At 47.1% G+C, this 26,243-nt stretch overlaps 2 protein-coding genes across 3 annotated transcripts; both read right to left on the bottom strand.

Moving 5' to 3' along the window:
- Nucleotides 1-9,883: 9,883 nt before the first annotated feature.
- Nucleotides 9,884-13,037, bottom strand: LOC140350576 (uncharacterized). 2 transcript variants are annotated; one of them, XM_072436147.1, is made up of 2 exons: nt 12,771-13,037; nt 9,884-11,988 (listed from the first exon to the last, which is right to left on the bottom strand). In XM_072436147.1, the coding sequence occupies exon 2, from the start codon at nt 11,855-11,857 to the stop codon at nt 10,997-10,999; it is 861 nt and encodes a 286-aa protein (XP_072292248.1). In that variant the 5' UTR covers nt 11,858-11,988; nt 12,771-13,037; the 3' UTR covers nt 9,884-10,996. The 2 variants fall into 2 exon arrangements, with proteins under 2 accessions (XP_072292248.1, XP_072292249.1); XM_072436148.1 differs by lacking the exon at nt 12,771-13,037 and adding an exon at nt 12,555-12,710.
- A 4,061-nt stretch (nt 13,038-17,098) lies between these two features.
- On the bottom strand, nt 17,099-25,512 carry LOC140350585 (CDGSH iron-sulfur domain-containing protein 1). Its single transcript, XM_072436160.1, has 3 exons — nt 25,341-25,512; nt 19,598-19,800; nt 17,099-18,905 (listed from the first exon to the last, which is right to left on the bottom strand). The coding sequence occupies exons 1-3, from the start codon at nt 25,387-25,389 to the stop codon at nt 18,819-18,821; spliced, it is 339 nt and encodes a 112-aa protein (XP_072292261.1). The 5' UTR covers nt 25,390-25,512; the 3' UTR covers nt 17,099-18,818.
- Between the last annotated feature and the right edge of the window lie 731 nt (nt 25,513-26,243).

Here is a 26,243-nt window from a genome sequence, read left to right as displayed (position 1 = left end):
AGTGAAACACAACGTCCTGAGAGAAACACAACGACATGAGTGAAACACAACGTCCTGAGAGAAACACAACGACATGAGTGAAACACAACAACCTGAGTGAAACACAACGACATGAGGGAAACACAACGACATGAGTGAAACACAACAACATGAGTGAAACACCACGACATGAGCGAAACACAGCGACATGAGCGAAACGACGACGTGAGTGAAACACAAGGACATGAGCGAAACACAACGACATGAGCTAAACACAACGTCCTGAGAGAAACACAACGACCTGAGTGAAACACAACGTCCTGAGAGAAACACAACGACATGAGTGAAACACAACGTCCTGAGAGAAACACAACGACATGAGTGAAACACAACGTCCTGAGAGAAACACAACGACATGAGTGAAACACAACGTCCTGAGAGAAACACAACGACATGAGTGAAACACAACAACCTGAGTGAAACACAACGACATGAGGGAAACACAACGACATGAGTGAAACACAACAACATGAGTGAAACACGACATGAGCGAAACACAATAACATGAGCGAAACACAACGACATGAGCGAAACACAACGACATGAGCGAAACACAACGACATGAGCGAAACACAATGACCTGAGCGAAACACAACGACATGAGCGAAACACAACGGCATGAGCAAAACACAGCGACATGAGCGAAACATACCGACATGAGCAAAACAACGACCTGAGCCGCGTCACTGTGGAAACACAATGACATGAGCGAAACACCACGACATGAGCGAAATACAGCGACATGAGCGAAACAACGACATGAGTGAAACACCACGACATGAGTGAAACACCACGACATGAGCGAAACACAGCGACATGAGCGAAACAACGACGTGAGTGAAACACAAGGACATGAGTGAAACACAACGACATGAGCTAAACACAACGTCCTGAGAGAAACACAACGACCTGAGTGAAACACAACGTCCTGAGAGAAACACAACGACATGAGTGAAACACAACGTCCTGAGAGAAACACAACGACATGAGTGAAACACAACGTCCTGAGAGAAACACAACGACATGAGTGAAACACAACAACCTGAGTGAAACACAACGACATGAGGGAAACACAACGACATGAGTGAAACACAACGACCTGAGTGAAACACAACGTCCTGAGAGAAACACAACGACCTGAGTGAAACACAACGTCCTGAGAGAAACACAACGACATGAGTGAAACACAACGTCCTGAGAGAAACACAACGACATGAGTGAAACACAACGTCCTGAGAGAAACACAACGACATGAGTGAAACACAACAACCTGAGTGAAACACAACGACATGAGGGAAACACAACGACATGAGTGAAACACAACAACATGAGTGAAACACCACGACATGAGCGAAACACAGCGACATGAGCGAAACGACGACGTGAGTGAAACACAAGGACATGAGCGAAACACAACGACATGAGCTAAACACAACGTCCTGAGAGAAACACAACGACCTGAGTGAAACACAACGTCCTGAGAGAAACACAACGACATGAGTGAAACACAACGTCCTGAGAGAAACACAACGACATGAGTGAAACACAACGTCCTGAGAGAAACACAACGACATGAGTGAAACACAACGACATGAGTGAAACACAACGACATGAGGGAAACACAACGACATGAGTGAAACACAACAACATGAGTGAAACACGACATGAGCGAAACACAATAACATGAGCGAAACACAACGACCTGAGCGAAACACAATGATATGAGTGAAACACAACGTCCTGAGAGAAACACAACGACATGAGCTAAACACAACGTCCTGAGAGAAACACAACGACCTGAGTGAAACACAACGTCCTGAGAGAAACACAACGACATGAGTGAAACACAACGTCCTGAGAGAAACACAACGACATGAGTGAAACACAACGTCCTGAGAGAAACACAACGACATGAGTGAAACACAACAACCTGAGTGAAATACAACGACATGAGGGAAACACAACGACATGAGTGAAACACAACAACATGAGTGAAACACGACATGAGCGAAACACAATAACATGAGCGAAACACAACGACCTGAGCAAAACACAATGACATGAGTGAAACACAACGTCCTGAGAGAAACACAACGACATGAGCTAAACACAACGTCCTGAGAGAAACACAACGACCTGAGTGAAACACAACGTCCTGAGAGAAACACAACGACATGAGTGAAACACAACGTCCTGAGAGAAACACAACGACATGAGTGAAACACAACGTCCTGAGAGAAACACAACGACATGAGTGAAACACAACGACATGAGTGAAACACGACATGAGCGAAACACAATGACATGAGCGAAACACAACGACCTGAGCGAAACACAATGACATGAGCGAAACACAATGACATGAGCGAAACACAACGACCTGAGCGAAACAAAATTACATGATCGAAACACAATGACATGAGCGAAACACAATGACATGAGCGAAACACAACGACCTGAGCGAAACACAACGACCTGAGCAAAACAAAATGACATGAGGGACACACAATGATCCGATTGAAACACGACTGCAAGAGGCGACACAAACAAAGAAAAGACCATTCAAAGACATAAAGAATCATAATAAGGTCTAAAGTGATACAAACACACTTCAAATCAACACTGACACTTTGCTGTTTAACTGACAAAACGGCAGGAAATTGACTCCAGCTTTTTAGTGTTTGGATAAATCAAATAAAAAGCAGATGGATTATGGGCCTTGTCACTTCAACGATTGGCCTCAACAGTTGCGGGTTTATGGGTGAATAAATGTGTCATAAAAATATCAAAAAAGAACAAACAAACAAAGAAGGATTTTATGTTCCTGTTGTTGTTTTGTTTTGGGGAATAGTCCAGCCCACACTCAACAGCAGAGATTGGAAGCACTCATTTACATTTATTTATGCAGTTTTTGACACCATACTTTCACAACTTGACTGACATATTTGTAACAGTTACTGGAGTGAAGGTTTTGGTTCCTCTTCCCACTGTGACTCAGGGCGAATTCACACTTGCCGTTATTTGGTCTCAAACTGAGCCCATTTTGGTCCTGATGGTGATTTGGTTTGGTCATTTTCTGGTCCTTTTTTAGTCCGACTCTTGTCCAGGTTTAGTTTCCGATCCTGGTTTTGTAAAAGTTTTTGATGCAATGACCAAAAGCTCTACATATTATGTCAAACTGCTCTTGCTCCTTCTTATGTCTAGTTTTCCCTCATTTTTGTGAACTATCCTTTTGTATTTATTTATTTATTTTGCATTAGGCTACTACAGTTTTTGTCTAATTGAATCAAACTGTCGCTTCCCCGAATGCCCTTTTAGTCTCTAATTTCTTGGACTACTAACGTATTTTCCGGACTATAAGTTGCACCTTTTTTCATAGTTTTGGCCGGGAAGCGACTTATACTCCAGAGCGACTTATATGTGATATTATTCATTATTTTCACACTGACAACCACAAGAGGGCGCTCTAGGCTCTAAGCGACGCAGAAGAAGAATCTGCACTTCCTCTTCCTCTGGAGTTTGTGGAGTTGTTTAGAAGTGACACAGAGGAAGAAGAATTCAGTGGATTTAATGATTTGGGGTAAAACTGATGCTGCGGTAAACTTGTTCGCATGTTCTTTATTTTAAACTGCATTTCCAGATTTAATGTCTGTTCTTGGTCTTGGATATTATCAAATAAATTTCCCCCAAAAATGCGACTTATACTCCAGCGCGACTTATATATGTTTTTTCTTCTCTATTATGCATTTTTTGGCATCAGAAAATACGGTACTTATTTTAAACTTTTCGGGGCCACTCTACCTCTGCTAAATGTGATGCTGCAGGACGTGACACTCACGAACACGCAGAGGTCACACAGTCGATTATGCAACACTTGATTGGCCCGGTTCTCGATTATGTCATTTCAGGCTCGACTTGGGTCATAATCGAGGTGCATAAATGTATGACTAATATATATTGAGGTGTCGGTGGGGCTGGGTCGGGGGCCTCCTGTGGGGGCCCACATTAACAGCACAATAAACCCCCCCGGGGATTTGACTGTGAATGAGACACATTAGTTGTAATTGTTTACATTAACCTACAGTTTGCCGAGGTTACGTTGCCCGGCAGGGTCACGTGTTACTTCAGTGGATTTTCAGTCGGTCCGTTCTGTTTCAGTGGAAAAACGGCTGCGTGCTTCGCGCTGGTTGGAGCTCTGCGTGTTTCTCCATGAGTTGGCAGTGTCCTGCGTTGGCTTCGTGCTGCGTTCTCTCTCTCTCTCCCTCCCGCTCCCTCGCTTTGCCTCTCTGCTTCCCTCGCTGCCTGACAAACACCACACGCACCGCACGCACGCACGCACCGCACGCACCGCACGCACAACCCCCACCACCTCCACGACGACGCACACACTTTACGGGCCGGGAGGAGGCACGCATGCACACACTGAGACACACACACACATTACGCACACACACAGACACGCACACACAAGGACACGCACACAGTTCACGCACGCGCACCGCCGCTCGCTGCCTGGCGCGCACAAACACTTTGGCGCACACACTTTGGACGCACGCACGCACACACACCGTCCCCCCTGACTGAAGGCTCACAGGAAGTGCAGCCGTGGCCCAATTATAGCGTGACACCTCGGGCCGGCCGTCGCCATGGTTACGTCTTCCCTGCGGTCCCCCGGAGTGTGGCGCCGAGGAGAAGGTCTTATCACATCAGCCATCGTTACGGCAACCGGGGGGAGAGAGAGGGAAAGAGGAAAGGGGAGAGAGAGAGAGAGAGAGAGAGAGAGGAAAGGGGAGAGAGAGAGAGAGAGAGAGAGAGAGGAAAGGGGAGAGAGAGAGAGAGAGAGAGAGAGAGAGAGAGAGAGAGAGAGAGAGAGAGAGAGAGAGAGAGAGAGAGAGGAAAGGGGAGAGAGAGAGAGAGAGAGGAAAGGGGAGAGAGAGAGAGAGAGAGAGAGAGAGAGAGAGAGAGAGAGAGAGCGAGAGAGAGCGAGAGAGAGCGAGAGAGAGAGAGAGAGAGAGAGAGAGAGAGAGAGAGAGAGAGAGAGAGAGAGAGAGAGAGAGAGAGAGAGAGAGAGAGAGAGAGAGAGAGAGAGAGAGAGAGAGAGAGAGAGAGAGAGAGAGAGAGAGAGGAAAAAAAAAAAACTACTACTGCGAAATAAAAAGCGCCGCAGCCAAACTGGACCCGGGCAGATTTAGCTCCTGGTTTGTGAAGTCCAGGGTTTTACGCATAAACAATGAATGAAATGGGCAGACGGCAAGACTGAGTGCGCCTTTTCTGCCTCCCTCTCTCCCTCCCTCCCTCCCTCTCTCCCTCCCTCCATCTCTCCCTCCCTCCATCTCTCTCTCCCTCCCCCCTCCCTCTGTAGTCTGACCCTTATAGGTCCAAAAAGGGGGGGACAAAGGTAGTATCTTAATTTCAAATGTGCCGGCCCACGCTTCAATAGGCCTCACCCCCTCCCGCCTCGCAGTAACACTTAACCTTAGGAGAAACTACGGCTTCATGCATGGTTTAATAATTGTGTCCAGGGCTGAAACTGATGACATATTACAGGGAAAGTGTGTCGATATGGTAAGCAACGGCAACGCCAGAAGAGTGCCTTTCAAATATTACTGCATTTTGTATATTTGACCAGCAGTGTTTCCCCCCCCCCCCAGTATCGCAGTTTCAAACACTTTGCTTGATGTTTTGAGACCGCAATTAAATCAAAAAACACCCTTTTATAAACAATCGAAGGTATTTTTTTGGACACTAAATACGAGTACTTTCATTTCACCATGTGTTTGAACTAGTTCTGATAAAGGTCGCGATAATTAAACAAAAAAAATCAGAAAAGGTCAAATTTAGTTCTGTTTATGTGATTTTTTCAGGATTGATACTAGTTTTAGCTTTGATCATTTTATATAACAAGCTTATTACTGTTATTAAAGGGGAAAAACATAAATGTCATTCTTATTTCGGGATTTTAAAGCTTCAATATGATCACATTTGACACGATCCCGGTTTAAGAGTGATACTAAATAATAAGCACCGTTGCCTGAGCGATTAACAATTCAAAACTAAATCTAATAAAGGCTATTTTGAACAGGCTCTATTCGTGAGTTTTAGCTTCCTGTTTGTCGGCAGTGCTTTCCACCGTCCCAAAGATATAATATGTTTGTTTTGCTGGGCGATTCGCTGTGGCCGCGGCGCTGATCCTTCACCGCTCTGAAACGCTCGCAGTTGAAAGCCACGAATTACAGCGATCCATATCTGTCTCGTCTTCTTTTTCGGGCAAACACAAACGCGGCCCAACGCGGACGGACGAGCGCCTACGAATCGCCGCCTCCCAGTTGGGGTTTAAAGGTCACGCGGGAGACAAAGGCGGCGGCTGCGTTTCAGACGTAGCATTACTCATGAAATCCACTTTACACTGGAAACGATACTTTTGCTACAACTACTACAACTACCACTGCTACTTCTTCTGCTGCTGCTGCCTGTGTTTTGTGTTCAGTGCTCGTTGAATTCCGTCTAAAAGCGTTGAATAAATGGAAGCAGGAAGTACGGCGATCGCACATTGTTTCACCGACACGAGCCGTTTCCATCCAAACCGCACGTCGTAAACGCTCGAATCCTCTGTTCGATCCCACCCATTATTGACGCACTGGACGGAACTTTTGCTGCACAGTGTGCCATTAAACTAAGCAGCAACAACACACGTATCGTTACTGAGAACGGGGGGAAATTACATCTCCACGGAGACGAGCGGGTGGCGTACTTTCCCCGTGTTTTTTTTTTTTATAAATAGTACACACTCGACGCCGCGTTCGTAATATCTAACCGGTGCCTTTTAATGTGTATCGGCTATGAATAAATCACAGCGGATTATGCATTTGCGCTGGATTCATTCAATAACCCGGTGGAACGTGGGCACGAGCGAACGCGGGGCCCGTCGCTAAACGTTTGTGTGTTTTCGGGAGACATGACGACAGAGCGCTGTAACGGTTCAACGCACAAACGCAAGGAAGGACAATTGGTGCCGTAGACTAGTTTTAACGGTAGAACACGTCATGAGAACATCTCTAACTCAACAATAAATCTGACTTATTGGTCCTGTGACGTTTTACAGTGAAGGGAAATCTAAAAGGTCTGTCCATGTGGGTTCGGAGTGATGAGAAATGCCGGCGGTTGCCATAGCGATTGACAACTTAAAACCGTTGTATCCTCTTGTATCTTAAGTCCTCAAAAGGTTGCATAAAACAGGATGTTATTCAGCGATGCCAAATATCGATATGCTGATACTGGATCAAGTATTGACAAGTATCGAAGTATCAATTCTTTTAAAAGTTTTAAGTTGTTGTTGTTTTTTAAATCCATTGTTTATGTTTTAGTTTTTTTGTTGCACTTTTTGTGTCAGTTCGAGCTGGTCTGGAAAGAAAAAATGGGAGTTTCAATGATTTTAACACAAAACCCATCGGTATCGGATCGATGCCGCGATACTTGCCATAGTATTCCTTGCCATCGAATGGAATCAAAACTCACTGGCATCGCCCAACGCTAACGATGGCGCGTCAGTTAAGGTGAGGACAGTTAAAGTAGTTAAAGTCACACGTTATTCTACCCATATTAAACATTTGTGCATTTCCTTTTTTCATCTCATTAAAGGGTTTGTACCTGACTTTTCTGTCTTCTAAATCAGGAAATCCCCCTCAAGATTTGATCCAATGGGACGAGCCACGCGGAGCTGTTCATTTGAAGCCGCGGCAAATTAAAATACCGAGTACGACGCGTGTAATTAAAACCGTTAAACCTCAAACTATGACCTCAAAAAAAGAGAGTGAGGGACATTTCTGCACTTTGGCGGTTCATTTCACGGGCCGCCGTTCGCTTCTCGCCGTGACGCCCGACCCTCAACCGAGATGTTCACGCCGGCGTTCTAGCACCGCGTGACGTGAAGGAATACTGATTTTTGCCCCCGATTCAGTGGGAGTGAGAGGACAACGGCGGCGGCGAGAAGCTGCGAAACCGCCATTATCCCGATACGATCCAGAGCGCGTGTCTGCGGCGCGTCCAGCTCGAGCCGGACGTGGCCAAAAGCAGCGAGAGGCGACGGGCAGAGAGCGAGAGAGAGAGAGGGAGCGTCTGTGGCCTGGTGATAAGACGCCGTGCCATTAGGTGAATCATAATAACGACCGTAACGCGGCGACGCACACGAGGCGCGTCAAGGCAGAAGCGCACGACGGCCGGCGATTCGGTCGATCGACTTGAGGTGGTCGACGGTAAAAAAAAAAAAAAAAAAAGAGTGGGGTTTCGATGAGCGTTGTCGTTATCTGGAGTCTGAAGACGCTAAAAACGCATGCGAAAAGACCATTTTAAACGAACAAAAGTGGCATTGATCGACAAAAATGGCAAAAAAAAAGAAAAGAGTTTGGGCGTTTCGTCGATTAATCGGTCGCTAGTGTCTTAGTCGACCAACGCTCGTATTTGCCGACCAATTATGTCATTTCGATTGTGAGGGTTTGAGGGAGACAACAGAATGACATAAAGATGTGGAGCTGAAGATTTGGGAGCGAGTCATGAGTTTAATTGACCTTTTAACCGTCAAACACACCGTTTCCGCGAACTCTTGAGTTACAAGTCGCGAGAGCGCAGTTTGGGTCAGATCAAAGAGATGCGGAAACGTTTCAAGAGCTTTTGCCCAGAAGTCTTCGGTCTCCGTATTTCCACCTTTATTTCCTCGACGACGCGTTTAAAAAGTCTCAGCGTTCAATAGAAATAATCGTTTGACGAGTCGACTAATCGCTGAACGAATCGCTGACGATTCCGACCACTAAAATGATCTCGAGCCCCAGTCGTTATTGCTTCGCAGAAATGTTCCGCAGTATGGCGTTAAATCGATCTCCGTGGAGACAAGCGGGTGATGCTACTGGGCAAAGTTACGAGTCAGATCTGCGAAAAGGTGACTCCGCTCAACGTAAAAAAGTCGTTGGATTTATAGCGATAAAAACAGCTTTAATTGAGAAAAAAAAATGCTAGATAAGTGCAGATCGAGGTGAAAATTATATTAAAAAGATTAAATATCACAGTTTTGGAGATATGAAAAATATTGAGTATATCGTCTGTAATTAAGGCAATTAAAAACGACCCCAGACAGAGACAGAAGCGTTGAGCGTAAACGAGAGTACAAAGTGATGTCTGTCCTTTTGTGGAGCATTTTACGGTCGTTTCAAGTTCTGGGCGACACTTGAACCACAACCGACGCATTTACCGACACGTCCTGGCACATTTCAGGCGCGCCCTCGCCGCTCGAAACGTTACACGGTTTCACGTCTAACGATTCCGACAACTGAGAACCCCGCCTACTCTTACTGCAAACTTTGTCCGTGGGTTTCAGAAAATTCAAAGTTCTTCCAATTCCAAACAAACTACTAAAGCTTTCCAATGGCGAAAAGTCCTCAAAATGGCAGTAAATACACGGGAATGATCGATGTCAAACCGTGTCAAAATCGTTGTTTCTGAGAATATCGCTAAATTGTGACATCTGCTAATCTATTTGAACAAAAAAAGTATGCAAAAAGAGCTAAAATTGAAGAGATCTGCACCGTTTTCTTCAAATAATCGGCGTCCAATCACTTTTCGTGCACGTCTTGAACCGACTAAAGTGCGTTTTTGTGCACAGTCCTTGCAAAAATTAAGATATAATTAGCGGACTACTGTGTAATTGCCGCTTAACGTCGACGCGCCCGACGACCGCGCCGACATCACCAACGAACCGGGCCTGAAACGCGCACGTTCCGACGCCGTATTCGCCCGCCGCCGCTCACCGCGCTTCGCGACCCGTCGACACACACCACACGTGCAGCTGGGCCTCTGCTATCAGCCGGTCACTTTTATTTCAAAACAGAGCTATACAGTACAAGTTGCACATGAAATAATTTAGCCTAGGCTTTGACTCATTCATTTTTCGATGCGGCGACGTCGTAGAAACGGAGAAAACGAAACGAAAAACAAAAAAAAACAACTCCAAAGAACTTTCAGAAAACATTTGGCGTCTTAAGTCTTGAACAAAGATACATCCAAACTGCAAAGGGATGTAAAAAAAGACATAATGTTCTTTTTGATCCAGCTATGTACATTTACAGTCTATTTACAGGCTCTGCTAAATATGCGCGCACATTGGTTTCCTTCTGCTGCCATTCGCTGATTGTCAAAGAACTACGTGACTAGGCATGGGACAGTAAAGATACACACAATTTATTATACGGGGCTCAAAAAAACAACGAAAAAATACAAATGAAAAAGTCTTGTAGCTTTCGCGTCGTTTCTAATCAATTCATCAATTATTCGGAGGCTTTATCTAATTGTGATCGACCGTTAATCATCGTCCGCTTTAAATAAATAAGCTTATTATTGGTTAATAAACATGAATCGTCATAGATAGTGGCATTAGAACTTACAAGACAAATTCTGAACTTGAACGTTTTGGGGAACAGTTCTTTTTGTCTGTTTGAAGCTCGTTGGTTCTGTTTGTTCACATAAATACTCAGATTTGGAAGCATTTATGGACCGATCTTTAATGAAAGAAAACAATACGTAAAACAATATACTTTTCTTTTTTTATCCAGATAACTCAAAGTGTGTTTAGTCAATATACATTTTTATCAAATCCTTAATTATAAGCCAAACATTTAGTTCTGGTTTTGTCTTAAATTTAGGCCTAGTTCAAACCAGGTTCCTCTTGGTCATCAAAAGTACTTAAACTTCAGTATAAGTTACTCCAGTGCTTTGTTCTGTTTTTGGTACTTGCAGCGCTCCTCACTTCATTTACAACAGTAAATGAAACAGTGTCTTAACATTGTGATTACTAAGACCTCGTCCCACCGGAGACCGTCCCATGCCTAGAAGTGACAACTGTGGACTTCCCATCAGGAGCGTTTAATGTGTCCTTTCACTCTGCGGCTCCTTCAGAACCACCTACACCTCACTATTCGTCCAGGGCCCCAGGACTCCGCTCCTGTGACATCCCCAAAGTGAAGTCAGAGCCCCTCAGCCCCTCAAAGCCAGATGCCCTCCCGTCTATGCCAGGCTTTCTCTTCAGCTCCTCGCACTTCCTGTATTTACAGATCTGGTGTCCTCTCTTGCGGTTGCGGCAGCTGCTGCACTGTTCACAGTTTGTTTGGCGTCGACACGGGACGCACTCGCCGCACCTCTTCCTCTTCCTCCGGCTGCTGCCCGCTCCCCCCACAGAGCTCGGGGAGAGGCCCTCGGCCCCCAGCCCGTCTGAGCTGTCCGCTCCTAGGGCCGTGCTCCTCCACTGGCCCCCGCCCATCTGGAACCCGGTGAGAGGGAAGAGCGCCGGGCTGAAGGGGAACCAGGCGCCCAGGTAAGGCTGGTAGTCCGCCCCACATCCAGGTGAGTCCTCCTCTTCCTCGTCCGGGCTGGAGCCGTCGCCCCTCTTGGCCTCTGCGTTGTCCCGCCTGGGGGCCCCGGGCTGGGGCCCTGGGGTCTGCTCTGTGGAGGCCGGGGTGAGCGCGAGCAGACCGGCCCGCATCAGGAGCTCTGCGGCGTGGGCCAGGTGTAGCCCGCTGGGCGACTCCCACATGTCGGGCCACACTGCCACCGGAGCCCTGCGCGGTTTGTGGGACGGCTGCACGGCCTTCTGCTGCGGGGCCTCAGAGGGCTGAGGGCCCTTCACCTCCGGGGGCCCGCTCATGTAGTGGGACAGGTTGTAGGGGTGACTGGAGCGCCTCAGACTGGGTCGCAGGGGCTCATGGGGGATTTTGGTGCTGCTGCTGTGGGCCTGGTCTGGAGACGAGGGGCCCGCCATGTCGACGGCCGTGGACATGGTGCGTTTGGGTTTGTCCTGGAGACTGTGGAGGGGACAGAGGGTCGAGCCGCGCTGCTGCTGCTGCTGCTTCAGCCAAAAGCCTTGGCCCGGGTCCCTATTCCCATTCTCTGCAGCTCAGCCCTGGAGCGCTGGAGTGAACAGAAGAGACAGGTTAAGAATAGAGCACTGCTGGAGGGACAGTCCACACACACAGAATGTAACGCAGCCGCACTGGCCCCTGCACCAGGAGCCGCTCCAAATGTGGCTGTTAAAACATAAAGGATTTAATTGTGTTTAAAAGGCTTTTATTGCAGAAATACAGAGGAAAAGCCTCACGCGGACCTGCTGAGCGCGCGGGCAATGATTTCCGCATCCAGGAGGCAGTATCCCTTTAAGGATTTCACGGTATATCAATGCAATCAATAACAGAGCGACAACAATATGCAAAGATATGCGCATATGCGCAGGTCAAATGTGGAGCGCGATTTTCAAATACATTTTGACGACTGCTGTTATGTGTGCCAGCCGCGGCTGCCGCGGATCAGAGCCACCGCGCACACCGGAGCGTGAAAAACAGCCCGTCTTTTGTCTGGTATCGACGACAAGGAGCGAGGTGCGCAACGATGCAGTGCGGAGGGTACAGAAGACCACAGTAGCTCTTCTCGCGTCCGCGTTCATTAAAACTGTCCTCGTGGTCAAAAGTACACGTATTTACCGTGAAACAGCGCGTCCTTTCACGTCCCCGCTGGTCACTCGCCCCTGTCGGTCATTCCCGTGTTTTTGAGGGTTACCTAAGACGACGGTGCTCGGCTGACGCCACGGCGCTGACCACAGTCCGAGTGGTCGCTGCGACACGGCGCGCGCACGAAACGGCGACAAACACAAACAGCTCGGATCAACAGGAAGTAAGAATGAAGCACGAGGCTTTTACCTTCACGAGTCCGGCTGTTTTCTCCTGTCAAAGCGCAGATAAAGTCATAAAGTAATGGCCGCGGCTGGAGCGAGGCGGACGCGGAGCTGCGGTTCCTCCTCCACCTCTCCGTCCCGGAGGGTCTGAAACACTCGGCACGGAATTTGGGGGCGTCGCTCAAAACGCGAAGTGGACTCTCCAGCTGCCGCGGCCACAGCGCGACCCCGGGAAGTGGACTGAGGCTGGCCACGGGACCGAGGAGCGAGCGGAAAACAACATGCAGGACGTGTGCGTGCGGCGGCGCGCGGCGGCGTGCGGAGCCGTGCGGAGCCGCGCGTCAGGCGCGTGAACACCACATATATGTGCGCGACAATCACATGTAAAGAGTGTTTAGGATCCGCTCACGGAAGTGGCCCCTGCGTCACCCCAACGACCCGCGCGAGTCCCGGGCGCGGGTCCCCGCGAGCTCCGGCGGGATTTGAAAGGCAAATGACACAACGGCACAACAAAACACACTGACCTTATTTCAGCCCAGAATAATGTGGAAACACACACACACACACACACATCACACAAACACACACACACACACACACACTCACACACATCACACAAACACACACACACACATCACACAAACACACACATCACACAAACACACACACACACATCACACAAACACACACACACACACACTCACACACACACACACTCACACACATCACACACATCACACAAACACACACATCACACAAACACACACATCACACAAACACACATCACACAAACACACACACACACCCTCACACACACTCACACACACTCACACACATCACACAAACACACACATCACACAAACACACACACACACAAACACACACACAAACACACAAACACACATCACACACAAACACACACACAAACACACAAACACACACATACATCACACAAACACACTCACACACACACACACACACACACACACATCACACAAACACACACACACACACTCACACACACTCACACACATCACACAAACACACACATCACACAAACACACACACACACAAACACACATCACACACACAAACACACACACAAACACACAAACACACATCACACACAAACACACACACAAACACACAAACACACACATACATCACACAAACACACTCACACACACACACACACACACACACACATCACACAAACACACACACACACACTCACACACACACATCACACAAACACACACACACACATCACACAAACACACACACAAACACACATCACACACACAAACACACACACAAACACACACACAAACACACAAACACACATCACACACACAAACACACACACAAACACACACACACATACATCACACAAACAAAAACACACACACACAGACACACACAAACACACAAATACAAACACACACACACACACACACACACAATACCTGTGACACACGTGTCAAAGCGGGTTATGTCCGTTAATAACATGGTAACAAGACAATCACTTTATATTTGCTTCAAACACAACATCAAGTAGAGTATTTTACATTTAAGATCAATTAAGGGCCAAATTCATAAACATATAAGACATTGTTTAAACAAGAGAATACATCAAACATGTTAAATAGACAGAAATAACTTGTTTGACCCATAATATCCACAGCAGCAGCTCCTTCACCGAATGTAAGATGCAGCTTTAAAGTCAGTATTTGACATTTCTGGATCTTAACTCATGTCAGAGCTGCTGTCAAGGCCTCAATTATAGCTTCAAAACCAAACATCTGAGTCCTGTGCTAACCTGAGTTTATTACTGCTATATTAGTCTGACTGTAGCTGTAATGTCCATAATGATGATGACATCCACGGGTTTCAAAGCGATGACAAACACATATGCAATAAACACTTCACAATTACACATTAAAATATGCAATCTATTTCTCTGTCACTCGTTGTTATCTTTGTCTCTACATTTGTAGCTTATTGGAAAATACATGATCAACATATAATACAAACCATAGACTATTGCACAGTTTTAGACATGAATGTATCTTTCTGAACTATTGCACCGTTATAACTATAATAAACCGCACATTAGATCACATTATAGATCCCACTGTATTGTTATTGCACAAAGTAACTGTTGAGTCAAATAGATCCTAAAACAAGATCACAAACACGTGTCATCTCAATAATACATGTATTATCTTCTATTGTTTTATTGATGTCAATATGAAGTCCAGAGTGAGAGTGATTCTTCCTCAGGTGTTTGCTCTTTATGAGGCTCATTCATTCATGTTTTTATGACCCTCCCAGTGGCAGTTACACCTCATTTCCGGTGCTTTTACATGATGCACGTGCGCTGCTTGTATCCTCCTGCTCGTGGAGCTCGTGGGGCTCGTGGAGCTCGTGCTGTCAGTTAAGGTGACTCCTCTCTCGGGCCGAGTCCACTCCACCTCTTGTGAGACTCCTGCTTCTGGCACGAAGCCAGCGCGGCCGTGCGTGAGGGCGCGTGCGTGTGTGCGTGTCACCACGGGAGCAGGGGCCCGCCGCGCGCGCGCGCACACAAGCCCACTCACACGCACACACGCGGTCTGGTCACGGCTATCCGCGTACACACAGCGTCTTCTAGCGGTCAGCCGTGGACACTGCCCTGTAACCAGGCCCCGGAGCCCCGGACACTGCAGCGTGGACCCCCGCCTCTCCCCACAGACCCCCACCCCCCGCGTCCCCCACACCCTCCCCCGCTCTCCCGCGGCCCCTGGGGCCTGGAGGACGTCACAGGCGCTGCTGCCGCACACTGCTGTGCAAAGACTGGAGGAGATGGACATGATTATAGTCTAATTAACACGTCATTGTTATGAACGTGTATAAACTGCAATACATGACGGATGACCTTTGACCTCCACAACTGATCAACAGCACCAGGACGCGCACACACACACACACACACGCACACATACACACTCACACACAGGCTCACGCACACACACATACATACACAAACACACACACACACACAGACACACACACAGAGACAGACACACGCACACAGAGAAACACACACACACAGACACACACTCACACACACACACTAACACACACGCACACAGACACACACTCACACACACGCACACATACACACTCACACACAGGCTCACGCACACACACATACATACACAAACACACACACACACACACAGACACACACACAGAGACAGACACACGCACACAGAGAAACACACACACACAGACACACACTCACACACACACACTAACACACACGCACACAGACACACACTCACACACACGCACACACTAACACACACGCACACAGACACACACTCTCGCGTACACACTCACACACACACACACACACACACACACACACACACACTCACACACACAGACACAGACACACACTAACACACACACACACACACTCACACACACAGACACAGACACACACTAACACACGCACACACACACTAACACACTCACACACACACACACACACACACACACACACACACACACACACACACACACACACTCACACACACAGACACAGACACACACTAACACACGCACACACACACTAACACACGCACACACACACTCACACACACACACACACACACCTCTTTGTCCCAGTAGAAGAGGCTTCATCAGGACAATCATGTTTGTGTTCCTCAAACTGAACACATCAGTCTGATCCTGTTACACTTCTTTGTTAAACATTGTTGTTTGAGACATTTAACATTTGTTAGAGGTGTTAAAACACGCTTCACACACAACATGAACTTTACCATTAGCCCGTAAGGTCACAATTGTTTAATTATAATCATATCAAATAATAAATTGACTCCTTTTAATAGTACGCCATTGGATGAGACATATAACTAATATCACTCATTCATGTGCAGTTGTAGATCCTTTTTGATATTTCTGTGATATTTAAAGGACCCAACAGCTTTATGTCACAGGGTCTAGTGTTACACATTTATGACAAACTCATGGGGTTCTTGTTTCATCTAAAGAAGTTATATATTTTACTCCACAAATATATTGAAGATCAGCAGTGAAATAGAGCTGTGGGTATTATTTTTAATGTACTATACTTTCCTTTTATTGACAATGAGGTTTAAAATGATTTCTAAACTATTTGGGGGAAATTCTTCAAACGTTAGTCTGCATTTGTCCCGGATCATGGGTCATAAATCCTGACATAATGGACTGGAGTCAATGATTAGAGTCAGTGAAGTTAAAATAGTAACTTCTGTAACGGTTTCATTTTGTTGTATTTCAACCACAAACTGAGGAAAAGACACACCATTTTCACATTTTCAAATTCAAGCCATTTTATCACATTTAAGACAAACACAAAGCAGCAGTGCAGACGTAAAACATTCAGAGGTACAGCGTTCACACTTCAGAGGCTTAAAGTGCACATGACGGGCTGGATCGCACCAAACCGAGCGTCACTGAACAGAAAAGACAGATTATGCTACAAATCTACGCTTCGTTTTCCTCGTTTCCTTTGTGATGCGTGTACTTCCTGCTTTGACGCGGGCAGACGCAACAACCGGACTCCAAACAAGGACCATAGATATTATTTGACAATTAAAAATCTTTTATTTTTTAACTTTTCCTACACAAACCGCCATTAGAAACACATGAAAACCTGTCAAATGCACTTTAATTAAGGCTTCCGGATAAATACATGTCGATGGATCAATTGTTGGGACTATTCCTGGATAGCAATAATCAATAACTTAAGATTGTAATGTCTATAAATGTGTTTAATGAGTGTTTCTCCATTTGTGTTTAAATACTGCAAGTTGAGATCTTTTAAGACCAACTTTAGTGCTGGTTTATGCTTGGAAGGTCTGAATTTTCATCCAAGTCCTATGTTTTTTTTCTTCGCATTCTGCTTTTTTAAATTTAGTTTACACCTGCTGATTACGCAACATCCAGGTTTAGAATTAAGATTTCAAACACAAAAAGTAGCAGCTTCTTTATTATTACACTCAAAATCATTCAAAAACTCTGTAATACTCAGATATAACTCATATTTACGCGGTTTCTCTTCACAGATCAATACTTTTTTGTTGTGGCAGCGAGTGGAATGACATCATGGCCTAATTAGCATAACCCCCCCCCACACCATTGTTGCGCGGGACGGACAACGCTGCTTTGTCTCAGGAAGCGGTCAGCGATCGTTCCGGCGTTTTCACCGGAGCCGCGTTTAAACGTCACTGTGGGTTATCAAAGGTGACTTCAACGCGCATGTTAACGCGAGGAAGGCCGCGACTGACCAATGACGAAAACACCTTTTTAAATCAACTGCGAATAAACATAAATAAGTTTGTTATTCGTCTGGTAATGTATGTAAATGTGAGACTTCGATGCGATAGACCGAGATGCCATTTATAACGGTAGTATTGACTGAACACTGTGGAACGCTGAAGCTGAAAATTACCTTCACGTTTCCATAAACCTGGAACGATTTTACAGTTTACGCACGACCACATCAGTAAAATCCCATACTACCCTTTCAAACAAACTGAAGCAAGACATAGTCGTGGGTCCATTTAAAGGGGGACTACGTAACTTTTCTCCATGGAGACGTGACCGCAGCTCGATATGAAACATTGATATTTTGCGTTTCTTCAATTACCGGCGTTTAAGCTAAAAAAAAAAACACTTACTCTCCACAGATCTGTTCGTTTCCATGAAGACTGAGACGCTTGATGTCATACGGTGGAACGTTCCAGGCAAACGCGTAACATCTCCATGGAGACAAGCGGAAAAGTTACCCGGCGCCTCTTTACATGAGCTCTTGAACCATGTGACCTGAAGGATTGTCGTCATCCGTGCAAACTTTTAGCTTTTAATTTCACATCGACAGACAAAACATCTTAACAAAATAGAAGTTCACAATATTTTCTTTGCGGCGAGATGAAAAATATACATCTTTTTGGTTTGATTTTGAACATCTAAAAAGCGACATTGTGATAGTGTTAAAGACGGCGTAAAGTGATTGATTGAATGATTAGTCCTTCTTCTTGATGATGAGGGGTCCAACGTTGTCTCCGGTTTCGTCGTTGTGTTTGGCATGAGCCCCGTCGCAGTACGGGAACTACAGAAATAATAAAAAAACACTGATTAAAACAAAGAGGCGAGAGATAAGCGCCGTAATGTTTGATGTAAATGAGACGGAGGCAATAAATACTACAAAGTCAGACGACACCCAGAGGAAAGTCTGCCCATTAAAATATAAATCACACCCAAGCAATCCAGTTTCATTCTAATTTTACCCCCACGTACAGTACCTTGAATCTGAAATATAAAGCGTATACGGTACTATAGCCTTTTATCCACAAATACTCAGATTCATATCACAAAACAGACACCTTTCCAAGTGCAGGCATGAGTGAAGAGAAATACAGGTTTGAAAATGGCAAATGATCAAGAGGAAACGTCAGTAAAATAAAAACTTTAAGTGAATTTTACGCATTTCTAGGCAATGAAGGGCTATATTTAAAGGACTACTTAATCCTAAATGGACTTTTTTGAGCCTTTAGCCATGTTATAACGCAGTTTCCTCATCAAAAACATACCTGGAGTATGACAGTAAACAGCATGCAAACACTAAATCATAGTAATAGTAATATAATGCATAGTGTCCTTTAAATCACTTCAATAATCTAAACCACCAAGAGATCAGTTTGTGTTGTCATTTAAATCAAGTCTCCCTTCACAGTTTACTTTGGCGTCACACAGAACAGACAGAAGTGAAATAAAAGGTAAGACAAAAGGTAACAAAGTGACCTTCTTGGACTTCCAGCAGCGGCAGTACACGGCCTTGGTGCCAATGTCCTCCATGTCAAAGCTGTGCACCACTTTTGGACTGTCTTTGTTGATGGTTCTGTTCACCTGGTCCTTCTTACAGCTGCGCTTCTGCAGGTAATGACTGACCAGGAAGCCACCAGCTCCAGCCACGAGGGCCACCGGGAGCGCCACCAACAGGTGCTCTGAGGGGACAGCGGCCGACAGGGGCGGAGAAAATACAGTTTAGAAAAGAGGCAGAGCGATGTGGCAACTAAATGAAAAAGAACGCTTGACAAAATGCTACATAACCTACATGTTTCCAACTTTTAATGTCATTATAATTAAGCCTCCAGTGTTTAGTTAGTTCTTAGCGGGGCCATGGAAGTCCACAGCACAAGAGTGGCTCCATTATTATATTTTAATATCCTAAAGTTACTCCTCCTTGAACCGACACCTTAACGTGGTGGAGGGGTTTGAGTGCCCGAATGATCCCGGGAGCTATGTTGTCGGGGGCTTCATGCCCCTGGTAGGGTCTCCCAAGGCAAACAGGTCCTAGGTGACGGGTCAGACAAAGATCGGTTCAGAAGCCTCTTATGACGACGACACAATCAAGGCAGTTCACGTCGCCCGGATCGGCGTCACCGGGGCCCCATCCTGGAGCCAGGCCTGGGATGGGTGCTCCATGGCGAGCGCCTGGTGGCCGGGTCTTACCCCACGGGGCCCGGCCGGGCACAGCCCGAAAGAGCGACGTGGGGCCGCCCTCCCGTGGGCCCACCACCCGCAGGAGGATCCATAAGGGGCCGGTGCAGAGAGATCTGGGCGGCAGTCGATGGCAGGGGCCTCGGCGACCAGATCTCCAGACACAGAGACTAACTCTGGGGACATGGAATGTCACCTCGCTGGGGGGGAAAGAGCCTGAGCTTGTGCGGGAGGTTGAGCGATACCGACTAGATATAGTCGGCCTCACCTCCACGCACAGTTTGGGCTCTGGAACCCATCTCCTCGAGAGGGGCTGGACGCTCCACTTCTCTGGTGTTGCCCGCGGGGAGAGGCGGCGGGCTGGTGTGGGCTTGCTGATAGCCCCTCAGCTCAGCCGCCACGTGTTGGAGTTTACCCCGGTGAACGAGAGGGTCGCGTCCCTCCGCCTTCGGGTGGGGGACAGGTCTCTCACTGTTGTGGCGGCCTACGGGCCGAACAGCAGTGCAGAGTACCCGGCCTTCTTGGAGTCCTTGGGAGGGGTACTGGACAGTGCACCGACCGGGGACTCCGTTGTTCTACTGGGGGACTTCAACGCCCACGTGGGCAATGACAGTGACACCTGGAGAGGGGTGATCGGGAAGAACGGCTTCCCCGATCTGAACCCGAGCGGTGTTCAGTTATTGGACTTCTGTGCTAGCCACGGATTGTCCATAACGAACACCATGTTCAAGCACAAGGGTGTCCATCAGTGCACGTGGCACCAGGACACCCTAGGCCGGAGGTCAATGATCGACTTTGTTGTCGTGTCATCAGACCTCCGGCCGCGTGTCTTGGACACTCGGGTGAAGAGAGGGGCAGAGTTGTCAACCGATCACCACCTGGTGGTGAGTTGGATCCGCTGGCGGAGGAGGAAGCCGGACAGACTTGGCAGACCCAAGCGCATTGTGAGGGTCTGTTGGGAACGTCTAGTGGAGCCCTCTGTCAGTAGGGTATTCAACTCGCACCTCCGGGAGAGCTTCTCCCATGTCCCGGGGGAGGCTGGGGACATTGAGTCCGAGTGGACCATGTTCTCCGCCTCCATTGTTGATGCGGCTGCTCGGAGCTGTGGTCGCAAGGTCTCCGGTGCCTGTCGTGGCGGCAACCCCCGAACCCGGTGGTGGACACCGGAAGTAAGGGATGCCGTCAGACTGAAGAAGGAGGCCTATCAGGCCACTCTGGCTTGTAGGTCTCCGGAGGTCATCGACGGGTATCGGCAGGCCAAGCGAGCCGCGGCTCGTGCTGTCGCAGAGGCAAAAACCCGGGCCTGGGAGGAGTTCGGGGAGGCCATGGAGGAGGACTATCGGTCGGCACCAAAGAAATTCTGGCAAACCGTCCGGCGCCTCAGGAAGGGGAAGCAGTGTCTCACAAACACCGTTTACGGTGCGGGTGGAGGCCTGCTGACCTCGACTGGGGATGTCGTCGGACGGTGGAAGGAATACTTTGAGGATCTCCTTAATCCCTCAGTCACGTCTTCCGAAGAGGAAGTAGAGACCGGGGACTCGGAGGCTGGCTCATCCATCACCCAAGCTGAAGTCACTGAGGTTGTTCGCAAACTCCTCGGTGGCAGGGCTCCGGGGGTGGATGAGATCCGCCCTGAGTACCTAAAGTATCTGGATGTTGTAGGACTGTCTTGGTTGACACGTCTCTGCAACATCGCGTGGCGTTCGGGGACCGTGCCTCTGGACTGGCAGACCGGGGTGGTGGTCCCTCTATTTAAGAAGGGGGACCGGAGGGTGTGTTCCAACTACAGAGGGATCACACTCCTCAGCCTCCCGGGTAAGGTCTATTCCAAGGTACTGGAGAGGAGAATCCGACCGATAGTCGAACCTCGGATTCAGGAGGAGCAGAGTGGTTTTCGTCCCGGTCGTGGAACACTGGACCAGCTCTATACCCTCCATCGGGTGCTCGAGGGTTCATGGGAGTTTGCCCAACCAGTCCACATGTGCTTTGTGGATCTGGAGAAGGCTTTCGACCGTGTCCCTCGGGGTGTCCTTTGGGGGGTGCTCCGTGAGTACGGGGTCCGGGGCCCTTTGCTCAGGGCTGTCCGGTCCCTGTATGACCGGAGCAGGAGCTGTGTTCGCATTGCCGGCAGTAAGTCAGACCTGTTCCCAGTGCATGTTGGACTCCGCCAGGGCTGCCCTTTGTCACCGGTTCTGTTCATAATTTTTATGGACAGAATTTCTAGGCGCAGTCAGGGGTCGGAGGGGGTCCGGTTTGGGGACCACAGGATCTCATCTCTGCTGTTTGCAGACGATGTTGTCCTGATGGCTCCATCAAACCCGGACCTGCAACATGCACTGGGACGGTTTGCAGCCGAGTGTGAAGCGGCTGGGATGAGAATCAGCACCTCCAAATCCGAGGCCATGGTTCTCGACCGGAAAAAGGTGGCTTGCCCTCTCCAGGTGGGTGGGGTGTCCTTGCCCCAAGTGGAGGAATTCAAGTATCTCGGGGTCTTGTTCACGAGTGAGGGAAGGATGGAGCGTGAGATCGACAGGCGGATCGGTGCAGCGGCTGCAGTGATGCAGTCGCTGCATCGGACCGTTGTGGTAAAGAGGGAGCTGAGCCGAAAGGCAAAGCTCTCTATTTACCGGTCGGTCTACGTTCCTACCCTCACCTATGGTCATGAGCTTTGGGTAGTGACCGAAAGAACAAGATCGCGGATACAAGCGGTCGAAATGAGTTTCCTCCGCCGTGTGGCTGGGCGCTCCCTTAGAGATAAGGTGAGGAGCTCGGCCACACGGGGGGAGCTCGGAGTAGAGCCGCTGCTCCTCCACATCGAGAGGAGCCAGCTGAGGTGGCTCGGGCATCTGTTTCGGATGCCTCCTGGGCGCCTCCCTCGGGAGGTGTTTCAGGCATGTCCCACCGGGAAGAGGCCCCGGGGAAGACCCAGGACACGCTGGAGAGACTATGTCTCTCGGCTGGCCTGGGAACGCCTCGGGATCCCCCCGGAGGAGTTAGAGGAAGTGTCTGGGGAGAAGGAAGTCTGGGAGTCCCTGCTCAGACTGCTGCCCCCGCGACCCGGCCCCGGATAAAGCGGCAGAAGATGGATGGATGGATCCTAAAGTTATGAATAGTGTAGAGTTATTTACAGGTGGCGTAAGTGACAAAACACACTTGCTTTTGTACTATAGTTCAAAGGTCATAGTTCAACTTGGATCTATGTTTATTTTGACAGGTCAATGTTTAAGGCTATAACACCTGAGACACAGAAAAAACAAGAGTTTGTTATTTAAATGTCCCACTTTCTGGACAGGATACCTAAAACGTCTTCCTTATGGAGTGGTCACATCTGACGTGTCTCTCGGCAGTGATTGATTGTGAAAGCACAAATATTTAAGTGTATCTGCAAATATTCAGGTCATTCTGCTTCTGTGCATCGCTCCTTGTACAGAAACAGCCTTCAGAAGTGGCAATTCCCTGTTTATTCTCATATATTCCAGTTATTTCTAATGGACATTTTCCAACTTTGAAAAATGTTCAACCCCAATTGTACAAAAAATATGAATAAAAATATAACTCCAGACTAGTGTAGTCACTTATATATGTAAATCACACAACAAGGAACAACCAAGAAGAAGACGACTTGGTTTTCTACGGTGTTTTATGGTGGCTGGTATCCAAGAGTTACATTACCGCCAGACTTTATTGTTTAGACTCTTTCCCCTTTAGACTCTTTCCCCTTCAGACTCTTTCCCCTTTAGACTCTTTCCCCTTTAGACTCTTTCCCCTTTAGACTCTTTCCCCTTTAGACTCTTTCCCCTTTAGACTCTTTCCCCTTTAGACTCTTTCCCCTTTAGACTCTTTCCCCTTTAGACTCTTTCCCCTTTAGACTTCATCTCGATGAACCAAGTCTAATCCTGCCATGCCAGTGTTTATAGTGCAGGTCACGTGTCGACTATGCGGGACCAATGGGACGGAACGTCACAAAAAACGACCGTTGCCATGGAAATCCGCCATGTTTGCTGCTGTTGCGCTAAACATTCATTGAGGTACATTTTGCCAAAACATTGTCAAAAAGTGAACAAAAACGCCCTGATAAACTGCTGACAAACACTTGTATCCCTCCGTAGAGTCAGAACACTTCAGAATGAACGCAGAGTGTGTTTTAACTGAATATCTCGAGCTGTATGAACGGGAAACATTGCCTCTTACTCCATACAACATTATAACTGTTAATTAAGTTTGTATAAAAGGTTAACATTTGGGAAAGAAGCAGCAGCTACACCGTGTGCAAATCGTAAATACTGTCGCTAAAACCACAAGCATTTACGTCCCAGTTTAATCACACTTTTCTGCCGAGTCATGGTTCTAACAGGAGCGTTTGGAAACACGATTATAGCTGTAAATGAGGTCGTTTCTGTGCATTTTCTGAGCCCCACGAAGGAGATTATCCCGGTCCAATGAGCCTCACATGACACGACTCAAGACCCTCGATGTACAAGCCCAAGTGGTGAGCAAAAGGCGTCGTTAGCAATGACAGACACGCAAATACCACGTCTTAAAATAGGTTTACAGTTCGAGAGTGAGACTACAACGAGATGACGAGTCCAAACACTGTTCACGGAGCGGGTTTTAACGTGGAAATCCAGTCGACTCGTGGCCGCGGAGAAACTGTGTCAAAGTTAGCATATGTGGCTAACACGCGTGCTAGCTAGCAGTATGTATGCATGTATGAGAAAGTGGGACCGTTGCCATGGCGATTGACCATTTTTAAAACTAAACAGTATTGGATGTGGGGAAAACATCAACACGTTGCGATTAAACGTGGCGTGATTGAACGTTAAGTGACTTTGCAACGAACAATCGGACGCTAAAAAACCGCATTGTACGTGTTTTGGGTTTTGGTTGCTAGGCGATCGCAAAGCTAAACGTTTAGTCGCGTCTGTTGTTGTTGTTGACATCGGGCGCCCGGGGGTGATTTTGGGTCAACCCCGCGCGCGTCAAGTTACAAAATACTATGGCCACGCTTTTGCTCCGGTTCCCCGCGTGTTTTGCCGCGCGTTACCTTTGGATATTCTCAGGCCGGACATCTGTGGCACTGCGGCGGAGGACATGCTTCAGGCGGGACGCGGTGCGGCTCCTGAGCGCGGAGTTTGGGACGCGGCAGAAGTTCGCAGAAGCAGAAGCAGCAGCAGCAGCAGCAGCAGCAGCAACAAGGTCAAACCGTGGAGCCTTATGTGAACCCAGGAAGCTGCGCCGTGCGTCAGAGCGTGCGTGCCGCGTCAGAGCGTGCGTGCCGCGTCACAAGGCGGAAGTGATTGTCCAAAACATTTACTACGAATAATGTGACGCGGATATTATTGTATGAACGGTGACAAAAAGTATAAATGTGTGTATCAAATGTGGACTTTATAGTTAAATTCCCAGATGTAAGATGTACCGTTAGTATGAAGGTTATTCTGAGTTTTTAATTACGATTTTTTTTTTGACATCGAATTTTTTTTTTTTTGACATCGAATCTAGTAAAAATATTCATTGTATATAAATGATTTTTTTTTCAATTCGATGTAAAAAAAAGACGTTAAAAAATTTAATTCGATGTAAAAAACAATTCAATGTAAAAAATAATAAAGAAATTCGTTGTAAAAAAAATGAATTCATTGTAAAAAAATAAAAAATAAAAAAAACAATTCGTAGTTAGCTACCAGCTGTTTATTTTTTGTATTTGGTTTTTCTTATTCTTTCTCGTCTTTCTGTACGTAACATATTAATTGAATACGTTATTATCGAGCTTGTCCCCTTACGATTTGTATACACCTGTATGTCACGATTTGTTTAATTAAAAAACAAAAAATATATATATATATATATATATATATATATATATATATATATATATATATATATATCCGGACAAAATGTTTTTATAAATTCAAACTGAATGGTGAATTCTAACCAAAGCGAATCA

Source organism: Eucyclogobius newberryi, unplaced genomic scaffold (genome assembly GCF_026437365.1).
Source record: "Eucyclogobius newberryi isolate DKJ021-1_F unplaced genomic scaffold, fEucNew1.0.hap1 SCAF_73, whole genome shotgun sequence".
Taxonomy (NCBI): Eukaryota; Metazoa; Chordata; class Actinopteri; order Gobiiformes; family Gobiidae; genus Eucyclogobius; species Eucyclogobius newberryi.
The sequence above is the reverse complement of the archived record's forward strand: the minus strand, read 5'-3'. Positions and strand labels throughout refer to the sequence as shown.

Coding starts and splice junctions, on each gene's coding strand:
- LOC140350576 (XM_072436147.1), bottom strand. CDS start 11,857: ATGTCCACGGCCGTCGACATGGCGGGCCCCTCGTCTCCAGACCAGGCC.
- LOC140350585 (XM_072436160.1), bottom strand. CDS start 25,389: ATGTCCTCCGCCGCAGTGCCACAGATGTCCGGCCTGAGAATATCCAAA. Junction 19,801..25,340: donor CGGCCTGAGAATATCCAAAG/GTAACGCGCGGC, acceptor CTGTCCCCTCAG/AGCACCTGTTGGTGGCGCTC. Junction 18,906..19,597: donor GCTGCTGGAAGTCCAAGAAG/GTCACTTTGTTA, acceptor TTATTTCTGTAG/TTCCCGTACTGCGACGGGGC.